The 24,807-nt window shown below is 41.6% G+C and overlaps 1 protein-coding gene across 1 annotated transcript; it reads left to right on the top strand.

Annotated features, from left to right (window-relative positions):
• The first annotated feature begins 510 nt into the window (after positions 1 to 510).
• On the top strand, positions 511 to 23,292 carry LOC130042523 (C-type lectin domain family 4 member A-like). The gene is made up of 5 exons (XM_056134705.1): positions 511 to 592; positions 11,064 to 11,165; positions 16,443 to 16,594; positions 17,697 to 17,809; positions 23,145 to 23,292. Exons 1-5 carry the CDS (start codon positions 511 to 513, stop codon positions 23,290 to 23,292), a joined length of 597 nt encoding a protein of 198 aa, XP_055990680.1.
• The last annotated feature ends 1,515 nt before the right edge of the window (positions 23,293 to 24,807 follow it).

Here is a 24,807-nt window from a genome sequence, read left to right as displayed (position 1 = left end):
TGGATCCCCTCAGGTCAGCCTAGACATTGTGGACTGTGGGAGCCCCAATGGAGGGATCTGGTGCCACCCTCCACCTCCAGGAGGGCGACTGGAGGGTCCCCACGGCAGACAGTCTGTGTCCCCCCGAGCGTGGTCAAGGCAGTTGGGGACACCCCACAGGCCACTGCCCCCCCCAATCTCCACCAGTGGCCGAGCTGCAACTTGTGTAATAGTGAGAAATAAATTTATGACTCAAAAAAAATAAAGTTTCCTCTTTTCTTTTCCTTCCCGTATCTCCTACTTGGTTTCCAAGTTCCTATTTTTATTACATTTTTCTTTTGCGTTTAAGAGTTATGACTTTCACTGTGTTTTTCTTGGGGTTCAAACCTCTGGCTGAGGCTTTTAGTTCTCCTGCAATTCCTCTGAGCCGGTGTGATTAGTGGAACCTCGTTGCTCCTGCAGAAGTGCTCTATGTTGTTCTCCGAGTGATGGGAAGGCTGGCGTGAAGAGAGCACAGCTTCTGTCCTCAGTATGACGACAGAGATTACCGACATTGAAGTGAGTTTCAAAAACAAAGCCCAGTCCTCCGGCACCCCATCACAGGCACCTGCAGGTAAGAAACCTTTTGTGCAAGTTCATTATGAGATGAAGGATTGAGAAGGAAGAGTGTGAGCGAAACATAGGTGACATTAGTTGCTAATTTTTCTACTGAGTGCAGTTGGGAAATGCAGGTTGTTAGTAGCTTGATTTGTCTAATAAGAAAGGGGAAAAGGAGTGACTACCCCAAAAGTGAGGTGTGAGAACGTACGCTCATCCATACCCCAGTTTTGATAAGGGGAGTGCTGTTAAGTTGAGTGTTGTTCTGCCTTTTGTGTTGAGTGTGTCTACAGTCAAGAGATCGGTGTTCAGCTCTTGAAACCAGATGCAGCACCTTTGATGAATGAATGAATAAATGAATGAGTGGGCTCCATTCCTTGTTTAGTTAGAGAGGAAGAGGATTTCAGGGACTGTGTGTGTTTATTTCTTAGTTGTGTACTCACAGATACCAAAAGACCTCTGCAGGTTAAAGACTAGAAAGTCTTACAAAGAGTTTATTACTTCTCAAAGGAAATGGCTCTGCCATTAGAAAATTCTTTTCTTGGTGGTGGGGGCTCATGAGACAATGCTTGGGAGTTATTCCTGTCTGCACACTCAAATATCACTCTCGACAGGGCTCAAGAAACCCTGTGAGGTATTAGAGATTGAACCTGGGTGAGCTGAGTGCAAAGTAAACACCTTATCTGCTGTACTATTTCTATGGCCCCACCCAAAAATTTCATTTTATACCAGATTCCAAGATGCATTAAATACAGTTCTGGAAAAGGGAGCAAGGTGATTAGAGTAGCATGCAATGTATATTGCACAGAGAGAAAAACAGAGAAAAAAGCTTATATAATGTAAGAAACTAAGAAACACTATGTGTGTGGTCAAAATTGTTCATGTTTTCAAAAAATGTGGAAATATAAAAAATTCTCACGAAAATTTCTTCTTCCTATAACAGAAAGTGCATATAAACTTTACCAAATGTTGACGTATTCATTATAGAAAAAAATAAAGTTCAAATTTATTTATTCTTATCATCTAGAGATACTAGTAATTTAGATTTTAGTGCCTATAACTCCAGATGTAAGTAAATGTAAGCATTTCTTTTGTTAAATTGAAATCATATTATGTTACTGATGGAGTTTCTCCTTACTGGGGAATATACTACAACTTCGAGAAAATTGATTTCTTTTTCGCTTGGGGGCCATCTCAGAGCTGCTCATAAGCTCCTCCTGGGTCCCTGTGGGGGGGTTCCCCTCCCAGTGTTGTGTAGTGGATCATGTGTTGGTAGGAAGGCAACAGGGGTCTCCAACATGTAAGGCATGCACTCCGTCCTTTGAGTTATTTCTCCAGCCAAATAGTTTCTGTCATTGAAGTAATATTTGTTTATAACAGGGCTTTTAAAACTTACCTACTTGAGAACTCTTCTCGTGGGAATGCAATGTGGGTACAAGCTGCGAATAAGACCTCAACTTCATTATGTGGTTGGTTTTGAAATAAGTTTGGGTCATTTTATGTTCAGAAACATTGTAATACATTTTACTACAAGACTTGACAAGGGTTGACTCAGAGACTTAACTGCTATGCCATTACTTAAAAACAGACAAAAGTTTGAAGGAATAAAAATCCAGATAACTATTTGCCTGTAAACTGAAGTACCACACAAATAGAAAAGAGAGTACTGAAGAAAAGCTGCTGGTACAAAAATTGATCATGCTGAAATTTCCATGCTTTCTCAAATGGGGTGGATTCCCTCCCCGACATTCCAGTATTCATGGATGCACTTGCAATTACCCCCACAAACTAACTCCAGTGCTACCCTGTCAGCTCTTCTACCAGCCTTGCTTCAGAGACTCATAATAAATTTTAAGAGAATTCTAAAGCCGCAGTTAAGCTTGGACCCATGCAAGGCTGAACAGACGGGGTTAATTGGAGAGTGATGGGTTGGCCTGTCCCTGCCCAGGCAGAGCCCCCAGCAGCTGCTTGCTCCCACAATCCAAAATCGCCGCCATATCTGGGCCTGATTGTGCTGTCTCAGGACAGACCTCATTGAGACCTAATCGAATGACAATTCTGGTATGTATTTTTTTTGTGACTGAAATCCCCAGGCCATCAATAATTTAGCATAGATAGAGATATAAAATTTATGATAAAAAAACAAAGACCGTACGATAAAGTAAAACTTCTTGAACAAGGTGGCAGGAAAACAACTAAAAAAACAAAAACATAAAACTAGATCATGACTTAACATGATCAAAAATGAACTCAAAAGGCACTGTAGCACCGTCCCCTCATTATTCATCGACTTGCTCGAGCGGGCCTAGTATAATGTGTCCATTGTGAAACTGGTTGTTACTGTGTTTGCCATATTGAATACATCATGATTAGCTTGCCAGGCTTTGCTTTGTGGGCAAGATGCTCTCTGTAGCTTGCTGGGCTCTTCGAGAGGGGCGGAGGAATCAAACCTTAGCTGATCAGGTCAGCCGCATGCAAGGCAAACACCTTACCCTCTGTACTATTGCTCCAGCCCAAAGGAAACAACATTAAAAAAAAAGAGAAGAAAAGAAAAGAAAGAAAGAAAGAAAGAAAGAAAGAAAGAAAGAAAGTAAGGTAACAAATCAGAATACAGAATGAGGACTGTATAAAACTAATAAGTTTTTGTCCAGAAAAATCATAAATAAATCATCCCATATATCCCATATATCAAAACAGCAATATAAAACCTGGAGAAATGTTTGCATATTGTTTTTTGATAAGGGTCAATATCCAAAAAACATAAAAAACTCCCACAACTCAACATAAAAATAGCAAGCAAGCGAAACAAAAAGTGGACAAAACATTTGAATACACACTGTGCTGTAGCACTGTCCTCCCGTTGTTCATCGATTTGATCTAACGGGCAACAGAAACATCTCACAACAAATTGTAAGACTTGTTGTTACTATTTTTGACATATCGAATACGTCACAGGTAGCTTGCCACTCTTTGCCATGTGGGCGAGATATTCTCGGTAGCTTGTCGGGATCTCCGAGAGGGGCAGAGGAATCGAACCCAGGTCAGCCGCGTGCAAGGCAAACTACCCACTGTGCTATCACTCTAGCCCATGTTCCAAAAAATCCCCAAAGATGTCCTATGAATACATGCAAAATTCTTCAGTGTCACTTATAAGGGCACACTAAAATCAGAACTACAATGAAATATAGCCTCACACCAATGAGAATGGCCTATGTTAAAAATATTGGAAACAGTGTTGGCAAGGATATTGGGGAAAAGGAACTCTGACATACTTTTGGTGAAAACGAAATTGGTGTACCCTGTAGAAAATGCTATAGGGATTCCTAAGAAAAATATACATGAAAATTCCATATAATCAATGAGAACATTCCTAGTTATTTATGTGAAAAACAGGAAACAGTCATAGAAAAGAATGTGTTTACCTCTGTTTTCATAACACAGTGGTAGGGTGTTTGCCTTGCGTGCAGCCAGTCTTGCTGAGCTGGGTTCTATTCCTCCGCCCCTCTTGGAGAGCTTGGCAAGCTACCGAGAGTATTCAATATGCCAAACACAGTAACAGCAAGTCTCACAATGGAGACGTTACTGGGCCCGCTCGAGCAAATCGATGAACAATGGGAGGACAGTGACAGTGACATTATTCACATTGGCAAAAAACATCATGGAATCAACATACATGGGCGTCAAGAGAAGGCTGGATAATGAAATTATCGTATATGAACTCAATACAAATTTTTGTTAAAAAAAAAAGATAAAATTCTGATTTTTCGAACAAAATGGATGGAACTTGAGGAGCGTATGTTAAGTGAAATAAAGAAATGAAGTACATTTACTAGATCATTGCACTTATATATGGAATATAAATCACTAAAACAAATGAATTTACAGTACCCAAGAGAAGAGAACTGGTCTTGGGGCTAATTCAGTGGTAGAGTGCTTACCTTGAAAGCATGAGGTCAAGAGTTTGATCCCCATCGCTGACCCTCATGCCAAGTGTGATTCTGGCAGCTTTGCTGTTCATGATTCATGGTGCCACAGAGGAGTCTGTGCCCCATCACCAAGTGTGTTCCAGCTCTTCAAATACATGCGAAACCTCTGGTGAGCACCACCACCAAAATGTGTAGCATGGCAACTAGGTCGGCATTTCCTGTCACAGCAACCAACAGCAAAGTGAAAGAAAGGGAAGAAACCCTAGGCCAAATAAATAAATAAGTACAAAATGCAGTAAAACTAACTCTTAGAAGAGTTTTATTAATTACAAAGGTGGGAGGAATGGTTCTTTAATGGCAATAGAACTCTAGTGGTAGGTATGATAAGACTTGTATACATATAGGAATGTGAAAGCAACCCCCGGAAATTCCATAATATTGTAAATCAGTGAAAATAGGAATTACATAGCACGTTGTTAAAAATACTAGGTTGTGTAGTATGGACAATTCTCAAAAAATTAGAAATTGAGCTCCCGTTTGACCCAGCAATACCACTCCTGGGAATATATCCCAGAGAGGCAAAAAAGTATAGTCAGTATAGTCAAAGTGACATCTGCACTTGTTTGTTCATTGCAGCACGCTTTACAATAGCCAGAATCAGGAAAAAACCTGAGTGCTTGAGAACAGATGACTGGTTAAAGAAACTTTGGTACATCTACACAATGGAGTACTAAGTAGCTGTTAGAAAAGATGAAGTCGTTAAATTTACATACAAGTGGTACTACATGCAAAGTATCATGCTAAGCAAAATGAGTCAGAAAGAGAGGGACAGACATAGATTGCATTCATCTGGGTAGCATAAAGTAACAAAATAGGAGACTAACACCCAAGAATAGCTGAGATAAGTACCAGGAGGTTTGCTCCATGGCTTGGAGTGCAGCTGCACACGCTAGGGGAAAAGGCAGCTCTGACAGAGAAGGGAGCAGCAAATAAAGGATGTTGGGAGGATCCTCCAGGGATGCATGCTGAAAATAGACTATAGACTGAATATGATTGCCACTCTATGCCTCTTTTACAAACCACAGCACCCAAAAGGAGAGAGAGAACAAAAGGGAATGCCCTGCCACAGAGGCAAGATGGGATGGGGGAGGAATGGGGGGAGGGAGGGATACTGAGATCAGTGGTGGTGGAGAATGGGCACTGGTGGAGGGATGGGTACTTGATCAATGTATAACTGAAACCCAAGCAAGAAAATTTGTAAGTTTACAACTGGACCTCATGCTCTTTCACTAATAAAAATTTTAAAAAAATAATAAAAAATAAAAAAGAAGGACATGGCCTATTAAAAAAATAGTAGGTTGTCAAATAATATATGGTGATACAGATATTTGGTAAAATTTTGTTATTAAAATATTTAATATTCAAATATTAAATATTCACTTTATAACACATTAATATATATTATAATTAAATGATGTATACATGTTTTACATTAAATATCAAAATATTAAGAACAGTAATCCTTAACAGTAGTAACTTTTGCTCTTGCGTGTTTTCCTAGGTTTCAACTATGACTGCTTTTAGTTACTTTTCTTTTAAATGTCACACTGTCTGTAGTGATATGTCAATCACAAAAAGGGAGAAGAAAAAGGACTGGCCTGACTGTATTACTGATGAAACTAATTTGGTTTCTCTTGCAGCTCCCAAAGAGAAGACTAGCTCTCCCCCAAGTAACTCTGTTTGCATCAAACTACTTCTTGCCACATTGTTGATTCTTCTGCTACTTAAAATCTCATTTTTAATCACCTTTATCAGTAAGTAACTAATAGAATCAGGAAGGAGTATCTCCCTTACTTTATCTCTTTGGAGATAGCATACTTTAGACACTGATAATTTCATAATGGATTTAACCAGAGGAGCTGAAGTCTTCTCTAGGGGAAACAGAACATACAGGCATCCATTGGAAACGCGGCGCTTTATTTGAATTTAGTTACTCTTCTGTGAAATAATGACACCAAATTTGTTCTGAGAAAGTAAAGTATATATGTATTTGCACATCTTTGTGTTGTAAAGTGAAAATTACAAGGCATCACTATGTACATTAGACTGTTTGGGTAAATAAGGACAAATGTCTATTCCTTAGTAATGTTGTTCAGGCCTTTTAAAATTCATTCACTTAGGTTGTGATCACCAAACAGTAAAGGGAATGGGAAAAAGATATTTAAGGCAGAGTTTTCTAGTGAATTTTTACCTTTTTCGCCCATCAACATAGATGATCGTAAAAGTCAGTTGCAAAGAGATAGATATCTATATTCTGCTATTTGCAACATGCGCATCTTTGGCTTCAGAATTTAAAAAAAACTTCAGGGCCACACCCAAAAGTTTTTAGGGCTTACTCCTCTCTCTCTGCTCAGGTATCACTCTGTTGGAACTCAAGGGACCATTTATCTATGGTACTATCTCTTCAGTCCCTGGCTTTAAGCATTTTTAAGATTTTTAAAAGGTGTGAAAACCAGTGCATATTTGGATGTATAGTTCATTCACTACTTGGTCATTCAATATGCAGTGATAACTACTGATCTTATTATTTCCAGCATTAGGGCCATATGAAAAGAGCCATAGGGAATTTTCCCATAGTCAGAGAAGTTCAGAGATAGTGGAGAATTGTGGAATCAACCAGTGGTTTCAACACTATATAAGTATGTGGGTGAGATGCACAGAAGACTTATATGTTTCCTGAAGGAAGCGTTTTCTAGAGCTGTGTGTATTAAGAATAACAGAGAGGTAAGAGAGCATAGGAAAATCTGGATAGCATAATGATAAATTACTGGAACATATGGTGTTAAGGAGCTGTGAGAAACAAAGTTGTAGAGGCAAGGCATAATACCCTCAGAGCATGTAGAATGTTATGTACAATACTAATAGCCTAGAATTTTGTTTGATTGTTTTGGGGTTTAACTCCAAGATGCTAATGTCTACTGACTCAGAGTTTGGGATAGCTCCATGGGGTGCTGAGGATGGAGATGGATACCTGCTGGCAAAGCACACGGTCAACCCTTTAATCTATTTTCCCAGGCCCAATCTGTTTTTGCTCCCTGAAGCTTTTTTTCAAATCACTTACCTTTTGATGATGAATAAAACATTTTCACTTAGTGGTTAAATTAACAAGCACTTGATTCTGTGAGTTGGCAATGGTTAAACAATAAACTAGGAGGTTCTTTTTGTCTGACTTAAATTATTCACACACAAACAGTCAGGTACCAGTTGCAGATAACTTAGTGTTTGAAGAAGAGGATGTCAGTTGGCATATATGGGCAATTTTGGCACTTTTATTTCAGAATTCCCCAGACTAGCCTGAGTTATTGAAACCCTAGCCAATCAGGGCATTCAAACTCAATACATCAGGATCCTCTATGAGCTGTATTACGGATTCACTACCAGGATCTCACCATTCTACAAAGCGTGATCATCCATGTCAAGAGAGGGTTTTGGCAGGGTGATACTATTTCACCAAAACTCTTCAGTGCCACCCTCAAGAACATCATGCGGCGACTGGAATAGGAAGGAAAGGGAGTGAAGATAGATGGTTGGCAACTACACCACCTCCACTTTGCTGATGACATAGTACTAATAATACCAAACATCAACCAAGCGGCACAAGTGCTGACCGACTTCGACCATGAGTGTGGAAAGGTCGGATTACAACTGAATCCCACAAAGACAATGTTCATGAGAAATAGTCTTGTTCCTGACATTCCATTCACTCTCAATGGAACGACCATCTCTGAATGCAACAGTTATGTATACCTAGGTCGAGAAGTCAACATGACGAATGACCTGGCACCTGAGTTATACAAGAGGAAGAGAGTGGCTTGGAATGCCTTCAAGAGCCTCGAAGAAATAACTAACAGGGCGAAGAATCTCCAGCTCTGAGCACATCTCTTCGATTCCACTGTTCTTCCTGCATTAACATACGCCTCAGAGAGCGGAACCTACGAAAACAGGATGAGAACACTGTTCAGGTCTCTCAAAGAGAAATCGAAAGATCTATGCTAGGAGTATCACGCTTCACTCATATGAGAGTTACAATCTGGAATTCCAAACTAACTCAACACTCAAGAATCAGGGATGCTGCCTCATTTGCCAAGGCAGCGAAAATCAGATGGGCTGGACACATAATGAGATTTAGAGATGACCGCTCGACTAAAGCCATTACCAACTGGATTCCATGGGACATCAAAAGATCGCGTGGCCGGCACCTACGAGATGGTCAGACTTCTTCATCAAGACTCTAAATGATCGGTTTGAGGCTCTTCATGTTCCTAGAACGAGCAGATGCCACTGGGCTACGCTAGCACGCAGCAGGGATGAATGGAGACGTTACTGGTGCCCGCTCGAGCAAATCAATGAGTAACGGGATATCAAGTGATCAAGTGATCAAGCCTGAGTTTATTTGTAAAGTAACTTTTATGTTTCCAAGAATGAGAATGTATGTCTGAGAAATCTCTTCTATCCACAGCGTAGAACTCATCAGAATTGCTTCTATACATTCTGATGGCTAAGGAAGTCTTAAAACCATCATAGCTTTCTTGTCCTCTCCCACCTTCCCATCCGTGTGGTACATACAAAATATTGAACCCAGGTCCCGACACATGCGATAGAAACATTTTATCATTAAAATCATTTTCCCTCAGACCAAACTAAACAAAGTCATAGAGTTGTCTAAGTTATAAGATGTAGAAATATATTCCACCTGTTGAGAAGTAATATTGAAAATGAGTGTGGCTACAGGAAAGATGGAAAACCATGAACTTTCTCATAATAACAGCTATTAAGAGTCACTGTAGAATGTAAAACATGAAGGAGATATTGTCATCAAATTTGACATAAAAATACATTTGTCCATAGTTATTTGAAACCTACAACCGAAACACACTTTTGAAATTCAGTTAATTGCAATACATGTACTTTAATTGAAATATGCTTTGGTAAGTTTTGTTAAATGAATATACCAGGACAAAGTTGTCAATAGATAATAAAATGCTAGTTCATTATCCATTTGGAAAATAGTGATAACTTGATCCAAGCTTTGTGGCAATAAAGAGAAAAGGAAGAAGCTTTGAATAATAACAAGAAGGTAGAACCAAGGAGGTAGATCTAAAGATCATTGAGATCTAAAGATGAGGTACTATAAGAACTCAAGCATAGCTCAGGTATTTTCACGTTATAACACAATAATGGAAATATTCACTGGTAGCAGGTTTATGAATAAGATGCAAAGTTAAGATTGGGGCACAGTGATTCTTGTTGACTCTTGTACATCAAGTGGACATAACTAGTGGGAGATATATTGGCCAGATTTTGAAAAAGAAGTCTGGATTTTGGAATTATTACATGTTGCATATGAAACTGTGGGTATTCATGCTAGCACTCAGGGAGAGGCTTTTCAATGAGAGGGAGGAAAATAAATATTCAATTGAAAGAAGCACAGATAAAAAAGAATAAAGTAATTAAAGAAGCATCAGCAAGAATTATGAGGAATATTAGAATTTTCGAAGATGTGAGTAGATTAATGAGATTTAGAAGCATCAGAAAGAAAGGAGGGGCAAAACCAGGAAACAGTGGTGTCTGGAGAATGAAGTGAAAAGAACTAATTTCAAGAATTGCAGAGGTCCAAATTCTCCAGGCTTTCTCAGAGTCGGGAATGGGTGACCTCCCCCCATCTCCCTGTTCTTTCGGGAACCTGGCAGTCATTCCCACGAACTGCCTCTGGTGCCATAAGAAGCTCACAAATGGTCATGATGCAGGCATTAACAGTTAAAATTTGGAAGAGATCATCAGCAAGCTGCAGAGATGCCTCCAGTAGCCTAAGTCACCTCCCAGCTAAAAATTTAGCTCTAGTTGTGTAACCCTCTTCAAAATTTTAGAATTCCTGGAGTGTGTGGCCACAGGTGGCTGCACAGCATCTCGTATGCTACCATTGCTGTACCAGGAGTAGCACACCACATTAGATGGCAAAAATGTAGAAAGCAACTAATCTCGAAAAAACAAAACAAAACAGTGACAGTTGGATAAACAAAAGAGGCAAGGTTGAAGAAACAAATGCTCTTCCCTTCCTTTTTTAGATTTTTAAAAATTTTTCCCCTTATACAGGTAATCCAGATCTCAGAATTGATAGTTTCATTCCCCAAAGTTATGACTTTTCATCCTCAGATAGAAATGTTTAACCATTTCTCACCTCTTCCTTCTCCAAGGTTTAGCATTTGTATACATATCATTTGTAAACTTAGGTTTTCGTTGAAGGTGAAGATGGATAATTACCTTTTAGATCCATTACACAAGAATTTTCATAGCATCTTTCATCCCATCAGAAAACAAATCTGTGGTTTCATCATCTGTAGGATTAGAATGTGTTGAATGCTGGGTAATGAGGTACTTTTTCAATAGTTAGCATCCTTCTATTGGAGTAATTATGTATTACGGATTTCATTCAAGAAAGTAACAGTAAAAAGAAAAGCCTTAGCAGTACCAGGAAAATGACTGATGTTATTCTCTTTCTAGTTTTTTTACAGAAATATCCTAAACTTGTTCAAGAAGAAAAGTTTACACAAGAACTGACTCGCACACTGTTGGAATGTAAGAAAGAAAACTCGACCCTGAAAGGTAAGAACTAATATGCATAGAATTGAATTGCTGCTATACTAGTAGAACTAATGACTATATTCGTAGAGCTAATGTACATATTATTATTACTAATAATTATTAGTAATTAGTGATAGCATTGAGGGTAGGGCATTTGCCTTCAACTCGACCAACCTGGGCTCTATTCCTTCGTCCCTATCAGAGCCCCGGCCAAGCTACCAAGTGTGTCTCACCCGCACAGCAGAGCCTGGCAAACTCCCCATGACATATTCGATATGCCAAACATAGTAACAAGTCTCACAATGGAGACATTATTGGGCCAGCTTGAGCAAATCAAGGAACAACAGGAAGACAGTGCTACAGTGCTATATATATATATGTATATATATATATATACACATATGTGATAAATATATGTATATATATACATATACGTATATATGTATGTATATAATATATTTGACTGGGAACATCTGTAAAGGTGATTAGAGGCCTCCATCTCTCTCAGAGTTCCTGGCCAGTATTCCACCCACACAGCAGACCCTGGCAAGCTACTTGTGGCATACTCGATATGCCAAAAACAGTAACAATGATGGTCCTCATTCCTCTGACCCTGAAAGAGTCCCAGTACTCTTTGGGGTACACTAGCATGCAACAGGGACGAATGGAGATGTTACTGCTCCCCACCTTGAGCAAATCAATAAAAAATGGGATGACAGTGATACAGTGATAATTGAACTGATATACTTGCATTTACATACGTTTCTGACCAAACTAGGTAAAAACACTAAATTAAATTAATTAAATTTTCATATAACTGAATTGTGGACTACATTAAGCTACACCCTACCCCCCTTGTGGCAAACTTCCAACCGCAAACCATTCCTCCTGGCCCTTGTTTCCACTGTCCTGTTTCCACTGTAATACTATGTTTTTCATTAACTTTTTAAAATTAAATCACTGTGAAATAAACAGTTGCAAAGATGTCCATGACTGGGTTTCATCATACAATGTTACAATACTCAGACCTTCACCAGAGTACATTTCCCACACATATCAATAGTTCCAGTAAGATTCATGGGTAAAGTATACTTAAGAGCTGTTTCATAATAGTTTTAAGTATGCATCTATATCATGCCTTAATTATTTTGTGAGCATATTTTTAATTAATCTGTGAAAAAATAATTGCATTGCTTTTGGATTTCTTTTCTGTTTTGTCACACCTGGAGGTTCTCAGGTCTTATCCCTGGAGCTGCATTGAGGGGTCATTCCTTGGAAGTGTTCTGAGTGTATTATAGGATGTCATGTATAAAACTGAAGTCAGCCACATGGAAGGCAAGGGCCTGACCTTGTACTATAACTCCATTGAATTTCTTTAATCTCACTTCTCTCTGTACTTTATTTTCACTCTTACTCTTCCTACATATCTGTTAAAACTGACTTACTCAAGAAAGATCAAATTCAGTTGTGTTTTAAGAAAACACAAACATTTCATGCATTCAAATGTTTGCTTAGAGAATACAGCACATACTTTTTTGGATAGAGTTGAAGGCTATGATATTCTGTTTTGTTTCCATTTCCTCTGCCTTGGAAGGTACCCAATTGACAACACAATGTCATTGTGGGTTGCAATGACACCAGAGACTGACACCTTAAACAATAGATATTTATTTCTTCCAGACATGGAGGCTGGAAGGCTGAGAAGAGGTGCCAGCAGGATTGGTTTCTGTTGAGGAGGGGCTCTCTGGATAGCTGTTCTTTTGCTTTATCCTCAAGTGACTTCTCATCTTTCCATAGTTGGGGAAAGGGGAGAAGGAGAGAGGGAGAGAGGAAAAAGAAGAGACAAAGGGAGAGAGGGAAAGGAGGCGAGAGAGGAAAAGAGATGGAGAAAGGGAGAAACAGAGAGGAGGAGGAGTGGGTGAGGGAGAAAAAGAGGGAGAGAGGGTAGAAAAGAGAGGGAGAAACATTTTTGATGTATGTTTCTCTTTTGACACAGCAGATAGCTTGCCAGGCTCTTCCGTGCGGGCGGAATACTCTCGGTAGCTTGCCAGTCTTTCCGAGAGGGATAGAGGCTTTTGGGGTGACCTCTAATCACCCTTGTAGGTGTTACCATATTTGAACCCTATCAAATATGGTACGACAATTCCAGAAGATGGGTATTTAGTGTCTTATGATGTGTCGCGCGGCCGCGCGGGTCCGGAAAGCGTCCTGGAGTGTGGCGACGGCTGGGTAGTGGAAGTCGTGTCGAGAGTGGAAGTCTGCCAGTGGGGTATTTATCTGGGTAGGGTGGGTCTCCTGTGCACAATTCGATCCCTGGGTGGTTGATGGAAGCAGACAGGGCAGGGTAGGGTGGGGCTCCTGATTAGAATCCCTTTGTCACCTGTGGTGGTGGGAGCAAGCAGAGAAGCTCTGTCCCTGGGTCCGCTGAGCCTGGAGTCCAAGGTCTCAGAGAGTTCCGCTTATCTTGTTCTGTGGGTCTTCAGTTGTGCGTGGGTCTCGGCCGGAGCTGCCGCGCGTCCGGAAAGCGTCCTGGAGTGTGGCGACGGCTGGGTAGTGGAAGTCGTGTATCTCTTCGATAGCCATGTCCATTTGCCAACATACCAAATTCCACAGGATGGGTATGTTGTTCCCAATGTTCTCCCCTCCGAAATCCGACACGCCATTTCGTCGGTAAAGAAACAAACAGCACCCGGCCCAGACAAGGTCAGACCTGAACACCTGAAGAACCTGCCGTCAGTACTCATCAATACGCTGGCTCGGCTCTTCACTCGCTACCTGTCTGAATGCAAGGTTCCGTCCCAGTGGAAAACCAGCAGGACCATACTACTGTTCAAGAAGGGAGAGATCCATGACATTGGCAACTATCGCCCGATCTGCCTATTGTCTGTCATCTACAAGTTGTTCACTCGAGTCATCCTGAATAGGATTGGCAGAACACTAGATGAAGGACAACCATGCGAGCAAGCAGGGTTCCGCAAAGGATTCAGCACCATCGACCATATCCACACGATAACCAAGCTCATTGAGGTTTCTCGGGAGTTCAAGATGCCGCTCTGCTTAACGTTCATTGATTTAAAGAAGGCCTTTGATTCTGTTGAGACGGAAGCGGTCATTGAAGCCCTAGCCAATCAGGGCATTCAAGCCCAATACATCAGGATCCTCCGTGAGCTGTATTGCGGATTCACTACCAGGATCTCACCATTCTACAAAGAATTGATCGTTGATGTCAAGAGACGGGTGCGGCAGGGTGATACCATTTCACCGAAACTCTTCAGTGCCACTCTCGAGAACATCATGCGACGACTGGAATGGGAAGGAATGGGAGTGAAGATAGATGGTCGGCAATTACACCACCTCCGCTTTGCTGATGATATTGTTTTAATAACACCAAACATCAGCCAAGCGGCACAAATGCTGGCCGACTTTGACCGTGAGTGTGGAAAGGTAGGACTACAGCTGAATCTTACGAAGACAATGTTTATGAGAAACAGCCTTGTTCCTGACGCCCCATTCGCTCTCAATGGAACGACCATCTCCGAATGCAACAGCTATGTGTACCTAGGTCGAGAGGTCAACATGACAAATGACCTGGCACCCGAGCTGCGCAGGAGGAAGAGAGCGGCTTGGAACGCCTTCAAGAACATCAAAGAAATAGCTAAGAGGACGAAGAACCTCCGGCTCCGGGCACATCTCTTTGATTCCACTGTTCTTCCTGCATTAACATATGCCTCAGAGACCTGGGCCCTACGCAAACAAGATGAGAACGCCATTCAGGTCTCCCAAAGAAGAATAGAAAGAGCTATGCTTGGAATATCACGTTTCACTCAAATGAGAGAAAGAATCCGGAGTTCTGACATCCGTCGACGATCAAGGATCAGGGACGCTGTCTCATTTGCCAAGGTGTCGAAAATCAGATGGGCTGGTCACGTAATGAGATTTAAAGACGACCGTTGGACTAGAGCTGTTACTGATTGGATTCCACGGGATGTCAAGAGACCGCGTGGCCGCCCACCTACCAGATGGTCAGACTTCTTCCTGAAGATCATGAAAGATCGGTTTGAGGCCCTTCATGTTCCCGGAGCGAACAGATGCCATTGGGCTACACTAGCACGCGACAGGGACAAATGGAGACGTTACTGGCGCCCGCTCGAGCAAATCGACGACTAACGGGAAGTTAAGTGATTAAGTGATTAAGTTTCTCTTTTTGAAACATCAAAGTTTTATTGGGTTAAAAGGTCCCAGTGTTTTCACTCTATTTAATCAACTTATCTTCTAAAGGCACTGCCTCCAAACATAGTCACATCAAGGATCACAGTTTTAACAACTGTATTTTAAGGGAACACAATACAACCATAGAAATTTTGAGAATTTAATTGTTATTGGCTAAAGAGTAATTTTCCACTGAAAATGGGACATTTTTGCGTTTTCTTCAGAGCGTCTGATTTTTTTTATGTATTTGTTTATTTATTATGTTTTTTCCCCTTTGCACACTCTGTGGTTCTCAGGGTTATTCTGGCACTGTGCTCTAGGATCACTCTTGGTGGGGCTCCGAAGGCCATTTGTGATACTGAGCATTGAATTTGTGTCTGCCATGTACAGGCAAGCACCCTGCCTGCTGTACTATCTCCCTAGCTGCCAAGCCTGGGCCTTTTAGAAATATTTTGGTTCTAGCTACCTTTTCTAGACTGCACACAGGCAAGGAAATGGGGAAATTCCTGTTACTGCCTGATGGAGGTGGGCTTGACCTACACAATGCATGATGGTAAGCATCCTGATTACTATTCGGTGAACATGGGCACAGTAATTCCACAAGATCTCTTTGCTCTACATTTAATAAAAGGTAAAGGTAAAGACCCTCCCGTTGATCGTCGATTTGTTCGAGCGGGCCCAGTAACGTCTCCATTGGAGACTTTGTTGTTACTGTGTTTGGCATATCGAATACTCTCGGTAGCTTTCCGGGCTCTCCGAGAGGGGCGGAGGAATCGAACTCGGGTCGTCCATGTTGGCCGCTTGTAAGGCAAACGCCCTACCCGCTGTGCTATCGCTCCAGCCCTTTAATATTGCACTGAATTTAAAATACTTGCGTTGGGCCAGAGTACAGTGGTTATGGCACTGGTCTTATATGCGGTCACGCAAAGTTTCATTTCTGAAAATAAGGAGGACCCCCTAAAGACCACTAAGGTGCAACCCTGAGCACAGAAACAGGAGTAGCCCCGGAACATGGCTGGCTGAGATCCCAAAAAAATGAAATCATCACTTGTCTTATATTGTACTAATATGACTAAATTATCAACACAGGGAAATCCTGGAGCTGCTGCCCGAAGAATTGGAAGCCATTTGGTTCAAATTGCTACTTTATTTCTTCTTATATAAGAAATTGGACTGACAGCAAGAAGCACTGTGAAAGGATGCAGGCGCATCTGCTGGTGGTCGACAGCAAGGAGGAGCAGGTACTTTCCGGTCAACAGTGGAGTCAGGGTCCTGCCAGCTCTGTACCCCTCTCCTGCTTGGGAGGAAGTTCTCACAGTCAGGAGTGTTGCTGCCGAGTCATAAAGCTTGGAATAAAATAGACGGGAGCGGACATCTAAGTCTTGGCATTTTACATCTTCTTTGATTCCATTTTAATCCTCCCCATTATTACAGTGGGGTATATAGAGTAAGATGTGGAGGCTTGAATGGAAAGATGGGTATATTTGAACATGAATTATCAGTTAATTATATGAACCTACGAACATTTTATAAATGATTGCCATTTAAATAGGGAATCTTTGTGGCACTGTGCTGAGGTTATTAACCTCTCATAGCAGAGAGGTTAATCTACTAGCAGTCAATCAGCTTTTGTTGTGTCAGCCTTAAGCTTGACCTCCAGCATTTTGTAGTCAATTAAGAATTACTGGTGGATTAGGGTGGCCTGGTTCTTATGGTCCCCAAACTGTAAGAATGTGACAACAACTATCAGAACAATAAGTAGAAAGAGAAAACAAGCAAGAAATGATCAATTGAGAAAAGCCATTAAGTGAAATAGGAAAGAAATAAAAAGCAACGAAGTGAAATATCTTAAGTTATCAAAGGAATTCAAATGAAAAATTTCTTCTCCAGAGCTCTGAAGACTTCCACTTCCTACTGATGAAGTGGGGGTGTGTGTCCATGTCAGCATGGACAGAAATCTTTGCCCGTTGGTTGGCAATGTAGTTCTCTAATTCACTCTGTTCTGAATTCATCTCAGTTTTCAGTACGGTAGAGGTTCTTTTCCTGATCATTCTGTTCTTCTGATCTGGGGACATCAGTGTGCATAACTATTTTCGTTGTTTATAAGGTGTCCCGTCTATGGGGCTTCGTAGAGAGGCCTGAACACCTAAGACAAGCACCATCCTCACGAGAGATGGTTTTGATCCTGCATTGTTCCGTCACAGAAAACCTAGATCTGTGAACTGGAACTTGGCTGCCTTTTCATAGACCCTTTCATTTTGCTGTTCTTTCTCCTAAGTCTTTAAAGAATTCAAATCTAGGGGAATGCGACATAAATCCTCACTCACTTCTATTCTTTCCTAGGACTTTATTATCAAGAATCTGAAAATGGATCAATATTATTATTTCGGGCTGTCAGATCTGAAGAATGGTCACTGGGAATGGGTTAATGAGACACCATACAATTCAAGTGTCACGTGAGTGTTGAATTGGGTAAGGGGATCCTGAGTCATGCAGACTGTAGGGACTTTAAGACCCTCCAACTTGTAGCTTTTAAAGCAATAGAGTTCAAACATAATTTCTGGTCATTAGTTTGCATGTTTAATATGCATTCTGCTATTAATCCCCTCAAGAAGTCCACAGAGCATTGTTTTCTCTTTCTCTTTGTAGAAATGAGGACACTGAATTTAGAGAGTTTAGATAACTCAGGACAGGTTTCTGTATTGGAAATGATGATCTTCAAACCCAGGTTTATTTGATAAGAAGCATATTCTCGTGAAATTTACATATTCAAGATAATAAAATTCATGGCAAGAAAAATCATAGTCATTCTTAAAATGCAATCTCTGCCCTAAAGCAATAAGCTAAATTCTGATAGTTCTAAAGTATCTTATATTTATTTAGTAAAAAAAAACCTGTTAGGCCAGAGAGAGAGTAGAGCATGTAGGATATTTTCCTTGCAGTCACTTCCCCCAACAATCCGGACCTATTGCTAGCAAACCATATGGTCCCCCAAACTCTTGTTCCTCATTCACTCATTCCTCATTCACTCACACACTCATTCCTGAGTGAAAAGCCAGGAGTAACCCCTGAGCAAATCTGGGTGTGATGTAAAAAGCAAAACAAAACAAAAAAAAACCCAAAAAACATCAACTCTTAGATACTTAAGTACAATTAAGCTAGATAGTATCTTAGAGACTCATAAGAACTATGTGAAATATATACAAATAGACTCTAGTTCGATTTTTTTAGCTTAAGATCAGAGTAAAATATAATAATCTTAGATATTAGTAGTAGAATTCAAGATATTTATTATAAGAAATGAAATTTTATTTATTTTAAAAGTTGTTTTTCCCTTAAGATTTCTATAAACACTCTGGCATACAAAGTTGTTCATGATGATTTTATAAAGGTTCTCAATATTCCAACACCAATCCCACCACCCTTACACTTTCCCTCCAACATTGTCTCCTACTTTTTCAACCACCCTTCAAACTATAGGAGGCCCTTAGTAATTTATATTATATTGCTTGTTATCAATAGCTTGCGAACAAATGATCATAAATATTTCCCTAGAGGAAATCCAGTGAAGAGTGTTGTATCTCACCATGGAGCCATTAAGTTCTTGTATAAGAGATGACTAAGATGTTGATACAGGTGAAGTCTCCTTTTTATATTTTATTCTTCAATTGTTACCATCTACATTACATCCCATCCAATCTTGTATGCTGCTCTCAGTTTATCAGTGTAATAGAATTTGAGGTGTTGCACAGCCACAAAATCTTCAGGAAGTCCAAAATTTTTGATGAGTGATATAGCTGGAGTTAAATTATTAATTGAATGGCAGCTTTGGAGCCTGTGTGTGTGACTTCTGGGGCTTCCAGAAGTACAGGGGGATGGGGGGAGGTAGCCCACCCCAAAGTCTGTGAAAGCCTGAATATGATTTCAGTCGCATAATCTGCATATAAGGAATAATATCGGCAGCTTGCCATTCTTTCTGAGAGGGATATAGGCTTTTGGGGTGACCTCTAATCACCCTTGTAGGTGTTACCATATTTGAACCTTATCAAATATGGTACGACAATTCCAGAAGATGGGTATTTAGTGTCTTATGATGTGTCGGCTTATGATGCAGCTTTGCGGCCGTGCGGGTCCGGAGAGCGTCCTGGAGTGTGGCGATGGCTGGGAAGTGGAAGTAGTGTCGAGAGTATTCTGTCCGCATGGAAGAGCCTGGCAAGCTATCTGTTGTGTATTCGATATGCCAAAACCAGTAACTACAACTGGTCTCATTCACCTGACCCTGAAGGCTTCACCGACATGGCAGCACTGAGAAGGATGAGAAAGGAGAGGCCGACAAAATCTCAAGGCCGAACTAGGCTGCCACAACGAAGGAAGACAAAAATGATCGTCTGTACTTTCAATGCACGTACGCTAGCATCAGATGCATCCATCGAGGACCTGATGGTACAAGCGAGGATGATCAAGTACGACATCATTGGTCTGACCGAGACAGGAAGGCACGAATCTCACCATGCCGTTTTCAACACTGGAGAAGAATTGTTCCTCGAAACATGCGATAAAAGAGGTGTTGGAGGCATCGGTGTCCTTGTCAACACAAACTTGGCCAAGAGCATTGATTCATTCAAATGCCTAACAACCCGAATCGGACGTTTACATTTGAATAGATGTGGCTCACTGCCTGCAGTGTCTATCTTCGTTGTCTACGCACCAATATCTCATTATGATGAAAGAGAAATCGAGAAGTTCTACATGGAGCTAGAGAAGTTCTATAAAGAAGACCACACCTTCTACAAGATCATTGTGGGTGATTTTAATGCCGAGATAGGACCGAGAAGATCAGCTGAAGAACTTCACATCGGGACCCATGCCCTAGAATGGAACGAACAGGGTGAGAGACTGTCTGAGTTCATCATGTCGACCAAGACCATTCATGGTAACTCACAGTTCCAGAAGGCAGAATCTAAACGATGGACATGGGAGTCTCCCGGTGGACGATTCCACAACGAAATAGACCACATCATATTCAATCGACGGTTTTGCCTGACTGATGTCGCTGTTGTCCCAAAATTTCTAACGGGATCGGACCACCGTCTCCTTCGTGCAAAATTCTACTTCACAGAGCAGGAAGAAAGGGCTGCAAAGTTCAAAAAGAGAACTCCCAGAATGACCACCAACTGGGAACTCTTTGGTACTATTGCGGCAACATGGGAAGATGCCATTGTTGACAACACTGACGAGGAAAACGATCGACTGGTTCAGCACCTCCATGAATGTACGAGGAACGCCAAGAGAGAGATAGCCACAAAAAATCGCCTATCTTCGAAAACTCTTGAGCTAATTCGCCAGCGTGGTTTGGAGCATGCCTCAGGCAACCGCAAGCTAACGTCCGAGATCACAAAGCAGTGCAGAGATGCGATCAAGGAAGACCTCAAAGAGAGAAGAGCAGAAGTACTGGTAGATACGGCAGAAGCCAGGAGAAGTATTCATAACGCCCGCCTATCCTTCGCCAACTACAAGACCAAGATGACTGCCCTCCGACGTCCTGATGGATCCATCACGTCCTCCAGAACGGCAATGGAGATTATCCATGACTTCTACTCAAATCTCTTCGATAGCCATGTCCACTTGCCGACATACCAAATTCCACAGGATGGCTATGTCGTTCCCAACGTTCTCCCTTCCGAAATCCTACATGCCATTTCGTCGGTAAAGAAGCAAACAGCACCCGGCCCAGAAAAGGTCAGACCTGAACACCTGAAGAACCTGCCGTCAGTACTCATCAATACACTGGCTCAGCTCTTCACTCGCTACCTGTCTGAATGCAAGGTTCCGTCCCAGTGGAAAACCAGCAGGACCGTACTACTGTTCAAGAATGGAGACATCCATGACATTGGCAACTGTCGCCCGATCTGCCTATTGTCTGTCATCTACAAGTTGTTCACTCGAGTCATCCTAAATAGGATTGGCAGAACACTAGATGTAGGACAACCATGCGAGCAAGCCGGGTTCTGCAAAGGATTCAGCACCATCAACCATATCCACACGATAACCAAGCTCATTGAGGTTTCTCGGGAGTTCAAGAAGACGCTCTGTTTAACGTTCATTGATTTAAAGAAGGCCTTTGATTCTGTTGAGACGGAAGCGGTCATTGAAGCCCTAGCCAATCAGGGCATTCAAGCCCAATACATCAGGATCCTCCGTGAGCTGTATTGCGGATTCACTGCCAGGATCTCACCATTCTACAAAGAATTGATCATCGATGTCAAGAGAGGGGTGCAGCAGGGTGATACCATTTCACCAAAACTCTTCAGTGCCACTCTCGAGAACATCATGCGATGACTGGAATGGGAAGGAATGGGAGTGAAGATAGATGGTCGGCAACTACACCACCTCCACTTTGCTGAAGACATTGTTTTAATAACACCAAACATCAGCCAAGTGGCACAAATGCTGGCCGACTTTGACCGTGAGTGTGGAAAGGTAGGACTACAGCTGAATCTTACGAAGACAACGTTTATGAGAAACAGCCTCGTTCCTGACGCCCCATTTGCTCTCAACGGAACGACCATCTCCAAATGCAACAGCTATGTGTACCTAGGTCGAGAAGTCAACATGACAAATGACCTGGCACCCGAGCTGCGCAGGAGGAAGAGAGCGGCTTGGAACGCCTTCAAGAACGTCGAAGAAATAGCTAAGAGGATGAAGAACCTCCGGCTCCGGGCATATCTCTTTGATTCCACTGTTCTTCCTGCATTAACATATGCCTCAGAGACCTGGGCCCTACGCAAACAAGATGAGAACGCTATTTAGGTCTCCCAAAGAAGAACTGAAAGAGCTATGCTTGGAATATCACGTTTGACTCAAATGAGAGAAAGAATCCGGAGTTCCGACATCCGTCGACGATCAAGAATCAGGGACTCTGTCTCATTTGCCAAGGTGTCGAAAATCAGATGGGCTGGTCACGTAATGAGATTTAAAGATGACCACTGGACTAGAACTGTTACCGACTGGATTCCACAGGATGTCAAAAGACCTCGTGGCCGCCCACCTACCAGATGGTCAGACTTCTTCTTCAAGATCATGAACGATCGGTTTGAGGCTCTTCATGTTCCCGGAGCGAACAGATGCCAATGGGCTACACTAGCACGCGGCAGGGACAAATGGAGACGTTACTGGTGCCCGCTCGAGCAAATCGACGACTAACGGGAAGTTAAGTGATTAAGTGAATCTGCATATTGAGCTTTTCCTGTGGATTCATTTTTGGGTGAGGCTCACCTGAGAAGTGGAGTCCAGTCAGGATCATGGTGATGATTGTGTGGAGTGTGCTGCTGGGCTGTGTTTGAGTGGGAACTAGGCTCACACGTCCCTCTCTGGGATGCCCTTGATGATTCAGCCTTGTGTAGAGTCTAGATGCATAGAATCAAAGATATTTTAAATAAGTCTCATTCTCCAAAAGTGGTTATTTACAAAGCCCATGCTATCTATATGACCAGGATGAAAGTTTTATTACTAAAGGGAGCCCACGGAATCAGGGCACAAGCATGAACTGAGAGAGGTGGGTCTGCATGAAGGATGTCTTACACAAGGAGATGGGGCAGCTCTGGGGCATGGCAGCCCCATTTTCACGGTAAATGACAGCAACAGATGGATAGGCCATGTGCGAGGAGTGGAAAGCAATGATTAGTGTGTCTCTGAACTGATCTCCATAACGTTCTATGGTAGCCCTTAGTTTCACTGTCTCTTTTCAAAGACAGTTTGAGAAACATACTTACCCTGTTCTCTTTTTTTCAGGTTCTGGCACCGAGGTCAACCCGATAATCCCTATGATCACTGTGTTGTGTTAGAGTTTAATTTCCAATGGTACCACTGGGGCTGGAATGATATTCCTTGTTACTTGCTTCAGTATTCAATTTGTGAGATGTTGATGATCTACTTATGAATAGAACATTCTCCATGAACCTGTGGTAGAGTTGTCTTTGTTCCTTACAATGAGAGGTAATTTGCTTTTGTGAATATCTTATAGGATTGACAAAGAAGCTTTCTGAAGTCTACATTTAACATGGTACCTATTTCATCATTTATTCATTAACAATCAACAATTACTGAACAGTTTTCAGTGAAGACTCCATAGCAGAGAACCTTTTCATCGACAACTAGAGGGAACTTGAGTCTCCTAACTTTTGTCTAATTTCTCAGGAGTTGACTGTGATTACATTATGTGGCTCCCTATCTTCAATGCTCTCTATATGGATTGCCCAATAGGAAAATAATACCAACTGTTGATTTTGGTTTTTCTGAGCTAGATGGAGCATTCTGAACTGAAATCACATTATGAAACATTTGAAAAACAGTGCAAGTTCATGGAGGAAAAGCTTTAGCTTTGACCTAGTACACTCTCTCTACATTTAATCATGTTTTGGGTGACGGACAGACTGGGAAAATATGTATATTCCTCAGGTATTTTAATATTAGTTTAGTTTTATTATAGCATAGGATATTTTTAATATCAGTTCTGAACACTGAGATAAAAAGAAAATATTTCCTGGGCTGAAATAGGGGCTTCTCGGATTGTTAGGCCTCACCAACAGGGCCGCAGAACAGGCAGGGGAAGTCAAGGAAGACTTTTAACACCCGAACCCTTTCTACTCCCAAGGCATCACAAACCAGAGCTTATTTTTTAGGGGATAGTGGTCAAAATCAAAACTTTTATTACTATACATTTTTTTTACTTCTTTTTTTTATGAGAGCTCTGTGATTTACAAAGTTGCTCATAGTTTAGTTTTTACATACAGTATAGCAGCACTGATTCAACCACCAGTGCCAACTTCTCTCCCTCCTCCACCAGTGTGCCCAGGTGCCCTCCATATCCTTCTCCCCACCCACCGTCTCTTCTCTTGTCAGGTGCCTATCTAAGTTTGGTTGTTGAAGTCTTGATTTCAGTGTTGTTGATCCTGTGGTTTGGATATTTTTCACAATCATTCCTTTCCTCCAACTTTGTACCTTAACCCCCCGATCTGGCCCCTCCTCTCTCTCCCCTCCAGTCTTTCTCCCCCTGAACTCTGGGCCCAAGGTTGATCTGGCATGTCCCCTTTAAAACATTGCATTTATAGTGGTATTTAGAATAATCAGATGAAGAATGTTTATATTTTAATTGCCTCTTTCCTCCAGATCACCTTGGAAGAACCAGCTGCTCAGGCTGTGTCCCGGGTATGGAACCAGAAATCTATAAAGCTCTTTTGAGAACCTGTGTTTGCTACCAAGGCACTCTGGGTATTTTCATGGAAGAATGTACCTCTTGTTAAGGAGAAATAAACTTGATTTCATGGGCTTCAGTCCTGTCCTATGATTCTTCTCCCATGGAAGGGCAAGAGCACATCACCATGAGGATTTCTTGGCAATAGTCTTGGTTTCAGTGTCATACTTGCTCTGTGTGAAATTTTGGCCAAATAGTATA

This window comes from Sorex fumeus, unplaced genomic scaffold (assembly GCF_029834395.1).
Source record: "Sorex fumeus unplaced genomic scaffold, SorFum_2.1 ptg000101l, whole genome shotgun sequence".
Classification (NCBI taxonomy): Eukaryota; Metazoa; Chordata; class Mammalia; order Eulipotyphla; family Soricidae; genus Sorex; species Sorex fumeus.
Note: the sequence above shows the minus strand (reverse complement) of the source record. Positions and strands in the feature narration are given on the sequence as shown.